This window comes from Lycorma delicatula, chromosome 3 (assembly GCF_047948215.1).
Source record: "Lycorma delicatula isolate Av1 chromosome 3, ASM4794821v1, whole genome shotgun sequence".
In the NCBI taxonomy this organism is placed as follows: domain Eukaryota; kingdom Metazoa; phylum Arthropoda; class Insecta; order Hemiptera; family Fulgoridae; genus Lycorma; species Lycorma delicatula.
In genome coordinates this window covers 170,320,464-170,333,655 of record NC_134457.1, presented here as the reverse complement: position 1 = coordinate 170,333,655, position 13,192 = coordinate 170,320,464, and the positions used below count along the sequence as shown (strand labels likewise).

The following is a 13,192-nucleotide window of genomic DNA, read 5'->3' as shown; positions in this document are numbered from 1 at the left end:
CAGCTCTTGACGTCACTGACGAGCCGGTGTGTCCACCGTCCAGTCTCCGCCGCATTCCACCTGTTGTTCCAAGCTCTGAACATCTCTACACAGCCACTTTCCTCTCACTCCCCAAAGCAATAGAATGTTTCATCCTGGCCTGCAGATCAATCGGTCAATCATAGCACACCAGCTACGACTGACGCCGCTTCTGTACCTATCGTGCGGTACCCTGCGATAACCCGCAGATTGAGCCGTCGTTGTTGACTCAATAGCCTTCTTCTGTTGCGTGCCCTATCAATAGCACCAACCCAAACAGACGCCCCATAGAACACTACTGAAGAGTATACACTGGACAGTGTATACTCTAGCCTCCTCTTCGCTGTCCTGGGGCCACCCGTATTGCTCATCAACCTTGTCAGGGCTTGGACAACCCGCTCGCCCTTTCTGACAGCTTCCTCAACATGTATGGAGAAAGACCTGTGCCTATCCATCCAAATCCCCAGATACTTCGCCGAGGGGCTGGGGTACAGAAACGTTTCACCCACCCGGAATCGAAGAGGACTCAATCTTCGGCGTCCAGTCATGACAAACACTTTCACTTTATCATCTGCCATCCTCAGTCCATTAGTGGTCAGCCATCCCCTCACCAAGTCCACCGCCTCCTCCACCACATCCATCAGCTCGTCTTCAGTTTTACTGACTAACACCAACGCCAGGTCATCTGAAAACGCCTCTGGTGTGACCCCTCCGGATACTCTTGTCGTAATACTCCAGCGAATGCTATGTTCCACAAAGCTAGACCCAAGACTGACCCCTGAGGGACACCTCTTTCAACAGAGAAGTTTTCTTCTCCCTTCTCAGAATTTCCGATCACGTACCTGTCTCTGAAATATTCCTGTATGACTGTCCTTAGGTACGGCGAGATTTGCCTGTCCCGTAATTCGCGAAACATCACTTACCACGGAACTTCGTTAAAGGCATTTGGAATATCCAGGAACATAACTGCCCCAATTCTCCTGGTCCGTCATGTCCCTGCAACCGCTGGCTTCATAATGCTCAGAACTCTCACAACGGCGTCCAACGCTGAGCATCCAACTCCGAAGCCATACTGATCTGCATGCAGCCCTCCAGAGGCCTCCACTCCTTCATTCGATCTCCGCAGGAGTATTCTCTCCAATAATTTGGCGAAGCAGTCCATTAGGTATAACGGTCTATAAGCCGACGGAGCTGCCAGACGTCGTCCTACCTGCTTCCGCAGCATAACTAACCTCCCACCCTTCCACCTTTCAGGCATCCACTCGTTAATAACTGTGTTCATGGCCTTAAGACCTTGTCCAGCACACTATCTGCTGTGATCTTCACAATCTCAGGAGGGATCCCGTCCAGTCCCGGACTCTTGCCGCCCTTAATAGTTTTGGCAGCAGCAGTCAAATCATTGCGGGTGAATGGGACGACTTCCTCCGCCACCACCTCCTCGCTATAGGTGTCCCCGCCTCGTGAAAACAACTCTCTTGCACTCTTCACCAAATCATCTTTAGACAAGACCGGTAACCTCCTCCGAATCTCTTCGTCACGATACGCATCGCCCCAGGCATCGTCGACAACCGAGTCACACAATTGTAACCAGTTTCTTTTCTTGACCACCGTTCTTGTACTCCCTCCTGAGCGTCCGAAGTCGATGCAGCTCATCATCCAGATCCACACCCCGACGCTGCGCACGTTGAAGACGTCGCCGACTAGCCATACACCTTCTTCTTAGAACTGCCAGGTCAGGAGTCCACCAGTAAACTCCTCGGTGACCAGGGACTGTGTCCTTAATGACTCCAGTTTCTCTGCCCGCTCTATAAACCACATCTCTATCATCCGCAAGATGATAGACATCTTGCACAGGTAAAAACGTACAAATTTTTGATGACATATTTAACAAATAACTTACATGGTTTTATGAAGTTGGCTGTTTTATACGTAAATTAGTTACCAATATTTTTGTTTTATCGAGCCATACACAACATTACCGCAGGCTTTCCATGCATGAATGTATAATTTTATTTATTTATTTTTTATTCCCACATGTCACATATTTTTTTCTCTTTGGGATGGTTTTTTATTTCTCTTTGGTGTCACTGTGGAGTTCTTCATACAGGAATAACCATCGAGGGGAGATTTATTATTTCCATTTTGCGAATAGGGCACACTTAACATACTCATGGACACCTTATGAATCAGACTGGTGCATCGTTTGTTTTCGCTGCGACTGCCAGCTAAGGGTACACCACATCCTTGTGGACTGCATCTGTTATATGGCATTGCGTCGGAAATTTAAATTAGATGCTAACATTCAAACTACTTTAGGGAACAATATGACAATTTTGTCAAATGTCTTATTATTTCTTAAGGCTGTGCGTTTTGAATGTTTAATAATTATTGCAATGTGTTTTTTGATATTTTATAATTTTACTATTTTACCTGTGATATTTACATTTTAAATGTTAATTTTATGTTTTTCGCTTATTTATGCCATATGGCATACACTAAATGGTAATTTTGTTCTTTCAATTAGTTTTTACTATTGTTATTTCATTGAGGTTTTATTTCGCCTTTAGAAAATGCTTAGGCAATATCTATGCTGTACTTTGTAAGGAATATTTTTCATTGTGATGTTGGACGTTTTAACTGTTTACTATTAACATTTTATATGTTTACAGCTACTTAATTTTTAATTTTGGTATTGTTCACTTAAATTTATTATAGTAATATATGCCCAGTTACTGATAATGACGCTTCATTGTGCACCCAATAAATAAAAATAAAAAAATGGGATGTTAGATTTTTCAGTGCAGTTAAAGAGAATTTTTAAACTACAAATGAAGGTAATTAGGCTAATGAATCTTGAATGCAAATTTTTATGGATAACAGAAATCTTAGCTCCTGCTAGTCTTTAAATAGATGAACTAGCTTGCTTAATGAAAATTAAAGGAAAATATTGGATTGAAAAAACCAAAAATACAACATAACTCTAGGAAAGTATTTGTACCACCTCATAACAGTTTCTAAAGAAAAAATTAGCTTTCATGGATTCAAATGTAATTACGGATTTGGCAGAATATCTAACAGATGATTTGCTACATCTTCTACTTAAATTTCAATTGAGAAAATTTCTAGGTCAAGAAATGTTACTGGTCAAATGTTCTAGGTCAAGAAATTAAGTGGAAGAATTCTTCTAACAATAAATTGTTGTACTCCTCTTCTAGTTCTCCTCTTGGTCTGTTTTTTTAAAAATTGATTCTTTGCTAACATGAAATTTTAGTTTTATTTTGTATTGACAGCAATTCACGTGTTAAATTGTGTATTTAATTAAATGCTACAAATTTTTATTCTACATAATTTCACATATTTTTTAAATCTTTTAACGGTTTACACACTGTAATATAAGTTTTAAACAGCTCTGTGTACATAAAATAAACATTTTTTTTCCAGTGATTGCACAGCATCAGTTATGTTGAAAGATGTGCCGCATGCAGCAGTTCCACCAAAATGGAACCAAAGTGAATTATTAGAATTTAATAGATTACTGCCAGATATTGTAAGAGATCTCACCGACACTGATAATAGATACTATGACTGTGATATAGCTAATAAATGGTTTGCTAAGGTAAGTTGTAATTTATTATTGAACATAGTATGATACAATAGGGATTATAATTTAATTCAAGACTGCCCTATTTATTTACTGTGATTCAAACCAGCCAGTCAGGTTATTTTACTGATTTTTATATTTTCAGGCAGTAATTGATATTACATAAGTTCATATCTATCAATGTTGAACTTCTAAATGTTTTGAGTTAACTAACAACATTAATATGCAGAGAAAGTAAAAAGTCGTAGATTGATTTTTTCCTGTTAAATTATTAGATAAAATACAGTATCAGTTTATACTTGTACTAAGTCTAAATCATAGAACAGCATAAATTTTAAAAGCAGGTATCAATTACTGATTTCTCTAATTTAACCAAAAAAATCATAAAAGTTGAAATTTAAATAGGGCATATTCAAATATATCAAATTTTATTTAGTTATAACATGTCTATGTATGTCTTTATGGTTTTTTTTCTGAAATTCTGGAAACATAAGAAAAATAAAGAAATGAAACACTTAATTCAAAACTGAAAAATCTACTCTCTAAAGAATTTGAATTAACAAAATTTAGCATACAGATTTTATGTAAATGCTCATAAATTAATCATTTTCAAAAAATGTATTTCATTTAAAGGTTACACATATTTTACTTGAAACAATTAGTTGTTATAATTACATTTAACTCTTTTAACATTTATTTTGAAATTGCAATTAGATAATAAAGAAATACAAATGACTTTTTTCAAAAAATGAAGTTTAATTACATTTTAAATACAGTTATATTATGCTGTAAACAATACATAACCAGTGATATATTTCAATTATGTATTATATAAATATATACAATATCTTCACTGGTGTACATATCTGATAGCAAGGAAAAGTTTTTTTTTCTTATTTAGATGATATCTTATTTTCTGCACACTTTCTCCTTAGATCCGGTGGAAAATATTAGCTTAAGTTATTTTCTTCTTAAATTGCATCTTTTTTGCAATTGAAATTTTGCCATTATTATGATTATTAGTGGCATGATGTTTCTGAGTTAGTAAAACCACCATTCAGGGTTGTTTTTTTCTGATAGTTATGGTGTTCATTAAAAACCAGTGACTTTGATGAACAGAATAAAGTTGTCATTTGTAGGGCTGAATATTATATACATTTCAGTGGGCTTGGCAAGTTGATATCCAACTATATTTGAATATAAACCAAATGTATGTGTTTGGCTCTGTGAAAAAAGAACAGGAAAATCACTTCTTTTATTCTACAGAATGGGATGGCATTTTAACAGTGACTTCTGAGTCAAATCACATTTTCAACATGTTATTTTAAATGAAATTTTCTAACTAATGTACTTAATCAATTTTTTTCTACTTATTTACTTAAAAAAAATAATAACTTCAAAATATTAATTTTGAGTCAAACTGCTGATTAGATCAAATTAGACTTGACCAGACATAGATCAGATGCTGACTTCCATGGCAGAGTGGTAGTATCTCTTAACTTTCATTCAGAAAATTCTTGGTTTGAATCCCAGTTAGACTTGGCATTTTTAATACTGTGAATTTCATCTGTCATCCTCATCAAAAATCTGGTAATTACTGCTATAATTTGATATCAACCATCAGTTCCAAATGCAAATAGATTTAAATTGTTAGATAATATATAACTTTTGAGGTGTGATGTCAAGATGTTATTTCATGGTAACTGGAAAAATTAACTCCTTTTTTAACAATGAATTAATAACAATTAATATGTACTGACAAAATATCTACTATAAGAGTGGTGTGCATGCATCTTTCAATATAAAATGTGATCCAATAAGAGACTACGATATAAAAAAAAATAAATAATCGGTGTGTCCCTAAGTACTATTAATCAGAGTTCTCAGGGAATTACAATTCCAAGGACTAAGCTAGTTGGAACCTCTCTTCTAATTACTTACAGACTGAATACTACACCTGTATTGGTACTACATACAGAAATGTAGAATGCTATTGAACATTTGTATTATTCACTCATGAACAATTGAACTCATCAAACATTATAATCATCAGAAGAATGTTTGTTTATAAATATCAAATGGTAGTAAACATTCTAACATCAAAGAATTAAGAACTCTTAAATGATGCATTCTTTTTACCTAACAGTCTTGTCAGTGGTCTAATCTCACATATAGAGTGCTAAATTATTCACGGTTGAAATACTTCCTTTAATATAAATGGACTAAACTTATATTGTAACAGTTGGAAAAAAAAAGCCAAAGATAGAAAAATATATATATGTATATATCTTGTATTTTTTATAATCAAAAACCAACTTGAACAGCCCAAGTACAGAATTACAGAGTAAATGACACTTACCTTATTTTTATTTTCTTTATTCCAATAGCATTTTTTATTTAGAAAAAATTCAAAAATTAAAATTTCTATCATATATAGAAAACATGAAGTCAATTAAATAAAATAATTACATATATTTAAATATAACGTCAATTAAAAATTAAAATTAACTTTAAAAATAAAATAATTAAAAGATTTATACCATGTAACCTGGCCAGCCTATGTTACATTGCTGAGTATCACAATGTAATAATAATTTCAAATCCACTCAGTAACGTAACATTGGATGGTCAGGTTGCATGGTATAAATCTTCTAATTATTTTATTTTTAAAGTTAATTTTAATTTTTAATTCTTAATTGACATCATATTTAAATATATGTAATTATTTTATTTAATTGGCTTCATGGTTTTTTCTGTATACGAGAGTAATTTTAATTTTAATCTTTTAATTTTTTTCTAAAAAAAAAATATCATAATATTTTGATATGTAATTTTATATGCAACTGATGATGTGGGATCGCACAAAAGTGCTATTGGAATAAAGAAAAGAAAATTAAAGTACATTTCATTTCATTTACTTTGTAATTCTGTACTTCAGTTGTTCAAGTTGGTTTTTGACAAAATAATGCAATATATTGGTATAAAGAAATATGGGTCTTACAAGTATTAACTTTAGAAAAATCATTATGTATATATCTGTACACATCTCATCTCGCCTAATTACTAGAACTCCTGGTTTGAATCATATGAGTCTTCAAATTTCTGTACATGCTTAAATAGCTGGTAGATAAAAGTTTGATCCACTGACACTCTTGACATTTGACAATGAATATTCATTTCCCTTCTTCAATAATAGGCTATCAAATATAATTTTGTGAGAATATATCTCAACCCAGCATCTACATGTGCCAAATAAATAATCACCAAACCACTTAAATCCTTGATTTACAGAATAATTAAATAGTTTTTAAAATCAACCAGAGTATATTTTATTTCAAGGAACAGATAAAAAAAATTGTGTGCCTGAGCTACCTTATTACCTTTATATTTTATGTTTGTATTATATTTATATTTTAGATTGTAAAATTCTTTGTTAGAAACATGTGTGAATTGTAATGCATTAAAAAATTAAATGATTTTATTCAACTTGCCACAGATGACCTTATCAACATATACATTCATTTTTCTAGCATGAGACTCCTCCATGTACCTGACATGTGTAGACCAAAAACATTTATAAAAACAGAATGGTTTATCTTTACATTTATTATGCATCAGTGATAGGCAATATTAATTAGTAATAAACAACAATTGGGTTCATTGTTAACATACAATTAGTTATTATTATCACTAAATATTTGAATTTTTTTGCAGCTTCTGCAATACAATATGACAGGAGGAAATAAGATGAGAGGTTTATCTGTGCTTCACTCATATAGGATACTAGCACCACTTGCTGATCAAACACCAGAAAATATAAAGCTTGCACAGATAATGGGTTGGTGCTTGGAAATAGTAAGTGCTAATTTCCCTCATTTTTTTTAAACCTTTATTTCATTAATTTTGCACACTATCATCTTTAGATGATTCAATTATGTAAATAAATATTTTTCTGTTGATTTACTAGGATGTAGGTAACTAAACCGCTAGCATTACGAGGTCTGTTCAAAAAATACGTAGACTGTTTGAATTGCTCGGGAACAGTTGGTTTTAGTCAAATCGCCACTTTTGTTTTAGCGTCGCCTCTTTTGTACAGATCAGCTGACTACAACGCAGTTTTTTGATTGTAAGTATTGGTTGTTTAGCTACGTGATTATTTGTGAAGTATGTTTTATCGTTTGGCAGATTTTAGAATGAGTGACTTGAACAAGCAAAGAGTTGCTGTGAAATTTTGTGCTAAACTTGGAAAATCTGCGAGTGAAAATTTTGATATGCTCAAGATGGCTTACGGTGACGTTGCTATAAAGCGTGCAACATGTTTTAAGTGGCGTGGACGTTTTAAAGATGGTCGTCAGTCGATTGAGGACGATGAGCATCCTGGACATCCTTCAACGTCAACTGACGACTCACACATAGACAAAATCAACAACCTGGTTCGGGCCAATCGACGTCTGACCACCAGAGAGCTTGCTGAAGTGTGGGATGTCAGTTGGATCATGTTACGAGATTTTGACCGAAAAATTGAAGATGCACTGCATTGCTGCGAAATCTGTTCCACGCTTGATGACGGATGACCAAAAAGCCCATCGTGTCCACGTTCTTGAAGAAGAAGAAGAAGATAAAAGTTCTTGTCGAGAATCATAACAGGTGATGAATCTTGAGTGATCGAAACAAAGGTTCAATCGTCCCAGTGGGTGTGAAACATCTCCCAGACCAAAAAAAGCTCGCCAAGTTCATTTCAATGTGAAGGTGATGTTGACAGTTTTTTTTTATGCTCAGGGCGTAGTCCACCACGAGTACCTCCCCCAAGGCTGCACAGTAAACCAGACTTACTACAGTGAAGTACTCAAACGTCTGCAGGACTCTATCTGGCGGAAAAGGCCAGAAATGTGGAAGAGTGGTGACTGGTTATTTCATCACTACAACGCTCCAGCCCATTCAGCCCTCAGAACTCATGAGTTTTTGGCCAAACACTTGATCACTGTTCTTCCCCACCAACCCTACTCACCTGACCTCGCTCCTTGTGACTTCTTGTTCCCCAAACTCAAAAGACCTTTGAAAGGAAGAAGATTTGAGACGATTCCCGAAATTGAGGCAAATGTGACGAAGGAACTGAAGAACATCACAAAAGAAGCATTCCAGGACCGCTTCCAAAAGTGGAAACACCATTGGGATAAGTGTGTGCGTCAGGGAGGAGAGTACTTTGAAGGGGACCCAGACAAGTAACTTCTAAATAAAGTACATTTTATTTTATGACGTTAATCTACGTATTTTTTGAACATAATACTCATATAATATCTCATATAATCTTTATCTGCCATCAGCCATTGTTAAACAACTATTAATTTAATGAGAAAATAGTATAAAGGCTTTTAAAAAATGCATTATATTACCTATTTTCAATTAAGTTTTATTAAACATTTTAATTTTAATTTTGTAAAACGTACCTAGGTACTTTATTTGTTAGATTAAATATGATAAATTCCATTTAAAAAATTAAATATCAGAATAATCTTCAAAATCGTTGCATTTTTTAGTATTAAAATTTATTATAAATTACTATAATTATGAAAAAATGAATCATAGAACAGGACTGTTTTGAAACTGTTTTGATTTTGTATGAGTGCCTAAATCCTAGCAAATAAATTATTAAGAAAAAGTATAACATTGACATATATAGTATACTTTGATATGACATGAATGTACATATTATATTGCAAATTAATAGAACCAAGTCTTATCTATTTCTTTGTAATTTTTTTCCAGTTACACACATCTTTAGGATTAACTCAAGATATTTTGGATCAATCCCAGTATAGGAATGGTAAACCGTGTTGGTATCTACAGTCACCACGGCAACAACCTGACGAAGCTCCTCGTTTGTTACAGAATGCTATTTTTATTCTATTAAAAAAACATTTCAATAATTCACCCTATTATTTAGATGCTATGGAACTTTTTCATGATGTAAGTTAACTTAGCTTTTAAATTAGTTATAATTGGTCACAGTTTAAATTAAAAGAAATTTGAAACCTCTTAAAAAGAAACTAAAAGATCCAATTATTTAAGTCAAAATCCAATACTATGATTATTTACTAAATTTCAGATGTGTGGTCATCTGAGGTGATAACAGTTTGTATGTAAGTAAATTATTTATGTAGAGTAGGAGGATAATCAGACACTGAATTAAAATTTTTCCTTTTAAATTTTGTCCTTCTTATGTAAACTCTTCATTACCTCTCCTCACTCCAAGAACTAATGTGACTCCTGTTTTTTTTATTGTTGCTTGATAGTGTTGTCCAAAGGTTCACTGACCTAATTCAGCAAGCTGTTCTTCAATATTTGTTTTACAATAACTTTTTTAAGTTCAGTTTCAGTTTCAATCTGTTAACACTTACTTTCATCATTCTATTGTTTTATGTTTTACGTTTATAGCCTTGAAGATATTTGTGAACACATTTTAATGAAGAATATGTGATGGTGAAAATAAAAGTAAAAAATATCTCATCCTTGCAACTGAACTCAGAATAACCAATTTAATTCAGCTCACTTTCGGTTACATTTAAGAATTCTGTTTCGTTAGTTTATTGTTTGGCAGTTTTTAATAGCCGTTACGGTCATTTCCCACAACCTACTCTCCAAGCCTTCCTATCCTGGGTTGCTTTGTCCAACAAACCATGATCTTCCATACTCTTTACCCTATCATGACCCCCACATCCTCTGTGGCCTTTCTCTCTTTCTTCTGTTTGATGGCTGCCCTTTCCCTTTATAATCTTATTCATAATATCTGTAGTATCTCTTCCATCAGATGTTAATGTTATCCCAAGATATTTAAATTTATCAGAATGCTCCACACGTTCTAACAATATTTCTAAATCCTCTCCTTTTCCTCCAATCACCATGTACCATGTCTTTTCTACATTAATTTTCAGTCCACATTCATTATTTAAGCTCTCCATCATATACAAAATATCATCCTTATTCTCTGCCAAAATAACCTGATCATGTGCAAACAATAAATTATAAATTTATTGAACTCCAATTTGACCACATTTAATAGTCCAATATTTCAGAGCCTTCTGCAAATAAATTTTAAATAACATTGGGAAAATACAATACCCTTGCCATAAAACCTTAGTGACAGCGAAGTCATCAGACAAATATGCACCAACCTTTACACTGCTTTTAGAACCCTGATAAAAATTTTTAACTGCATTTATATAAATTTCTTTAACTCCACAGTCTTTCATAACTTTTTTTTTCGATTCGAGTGGATGAACTCGCACAGTGTGGATGCATATTTCATTCACTTCGCGATTTTATCATCGCCGGCCCTGAGCTACCTTATGATTTACAGATTACGATGCGACCCTGTTACAGAGAGACGAAGATTGCAATTTGCAGACTGCCGGCCTCCTTGGTTGTGCACAAAGTACAGAAGAGTCACATAAGGATCAGCATGGTATCATACAGGGTTGACACCTTGGAGCAGCACCTGCAGTGTTTCAAATGCTTCGAGGCGGGCCATAGCTAGAGGATGCCGAGCGGAAGACAGGACGGGCTCTTAGTTCAATTGCGGAACCGAGGGTCGTAGAGCCATAGATTGTAACGCGGCAGCAAGGTGCTTGACATGTGAAACGAGGGGCACAGAACGGGCGCTTCCTCATGCCCGGAAAAGAGACAGTTGAGGAAAGTCAGGGGAGGACCGGCTGCATAGCCGCACGAAAATTAATCTGAATCACGCTAGGCTGGCAAATGACCTGCTCGCCGGATACTCATCAGAGATGGGCGCGGATGTTGTGCTCATCTTCTACCCATATAACACCCGCCCTCGACCTGGATGGCTGCTATCCAGGGACAAGGTATCGACTGTGTGGTTTAGTGGTAGCGTACCCGCACGTGATGTGCACCTCGGTAGAAGCTTCGTTCGGGTGAGAGTCGGCGGCATCTTTTTATATTCGTGTTATATATCGCTGAATATTACGATTGAAAGATCGTAATATTCAGTCAGTGCCTCCTCAAAAATTTGAGGAGGCACTGACTGAATATTCAGGAGTCAGTGCCTCCTCAAATGAGGAGTCAGTGCCTCCTCAAATTTTTGAGGAGGCACTGACTGTTTTGGCCAGAGACATACTTACCCACTGTTCTGCTTTTGTGGCGGGAGACTTCAACTCCTGGTCTACGGATTGGGGCTCTGCCAGGACGGACATCAGGGGAAGTATCCTTGCGGATACAGCTACTACTTTGGATTTAGTTTGCTGGAACGTGGGCGGTACCCATACCTTGAAAAGGGCACGAATGGATCTGCGGTCGATCTTATGTTTTTAAGTTCTGAACTGGCCCTGTGTGTCTGTAAGTGAAGGTGTTGGAGTGCCTGTCTGGAAGTGACCACCAGCCTATCGTCCCTCTCATCTCGCAGGAGGGAAACGGCGGAGATGGCCTTCCCATTTTTGCTGAGTGGAGTACTCGGGACCTAGACCCGGCTGCCTTCGTAGAGGAGCTTTACTTAAGTGAAGTCTACACCCCTGGCTCAGCAGAAGAGAAGGTCACCGGACTAGTAGCCTCGTTATAGATGGCCTGCGGCGGACTCCCTAGAAGACATATTAGAAAGGGGCGACCTCCGTCTATTGGTGGTTGTAGGAGATTGCCAACAAGAGACGGGTGTGTTTAGCGGCCAGAAGGAAAATGACTAGGGCTCGTTTCCCTGTTCTGAGGGGTATATGTAAGCCCAGTACAAGAAGGCCAAGAAGGACCTTGCATCGTGCATTCGAGAGGCGAAACGGGAAGCATGGAATGAGCTAATTTCGGAGGTCCCGGACCAGTTGCCGAATTTGCTGATAAGGGTCGCTACCCTTAGGGTCGCTATCCGAAGTGGTCTGGACCGCTGTCCAGACCACTTCGGATGTATTTCTTAAGGTATGTAATGCTTACCTTACAGGGGGTATTCCTCCACAGGTAGAGATGCCAGTGGCTGGTGTTAGTCCTCAAACTGGGGAGGGACCCGGCGTACCCTGCTCGTACCAGACGTTGGCCTTGATAGACGCCCTAGCGAAAGTGTTGGAACGTATACTCCAATGCAGAATATCCAAGGTGGTGGAGTGGGAAGGCGGACTCTCTGCCATCCAATACGGCTTCTGGAAAGGGAGTTCTGCCATTGATGTGGTGATCGCTGTGTGCCAGGTTGTGGAGAGAGCTGCAAGGAGAAGCCAAAGGGCGATGTGCATGCTCGTCACTCTTGATGTGAAAAATACATTCAACTGCGTTTCTCACATCGCAATAATGAGGTCGCTAGTGGAGTGCAGAATTCTGCTGTACCTCTGACAGATGATCAAGTCATATCTAACTGGGCATAGGCTTTTTTGCTTCCTGGAAGATGGAAAAACAATTGAGCATAATTTATATAAAGGAGTACCGCAGGGGTCGGTCCTCAGACCGACTCTGTGGGTGTTGTCTTATAATGGGGCTGGACAGGCCTGCAGCTGAGCGCTTAGAGGGCCCCCTTACCATGTGGGGGGTCATCTTTGTGCAATGAAATCGTGGCATACCAACAACTGATGGCTGTATACTTCCCCT

The 13,192-nt window shown here is 36.7% G+C and overlaps 1 protein-coding gene across 1 annotated transcript in view; it reads left to right on the top strand.

Annotated features, from left to right (window-relative positions):
• The window catches only part of LOC142322201 (farnesyl pyrophosphate synthase-like), a 43,126-nt gene that overhangs the window by 19,936 nt on the left and 9,998 nt on the right, over window positions 1-13,192 (top strand). Inside the window, exons 2-4 of the mRNA XM_075361000.1 lie at window positions 3,460-3,634; window positions 7,334-7,474; window positions 9,386-9,586. Of these exons, the coding sequence (XP_075217115.1) occupies window positions 3,460-3,634; window positions 7,334-7,474; window positions 9,386-9,586 (517 nt within the window). The remainder of the gene's footprint in view (window positions 1-3,459; window positions 3,635-7,333; window positions 7,475-9,385; window positions 9,587-13,192) is intronic.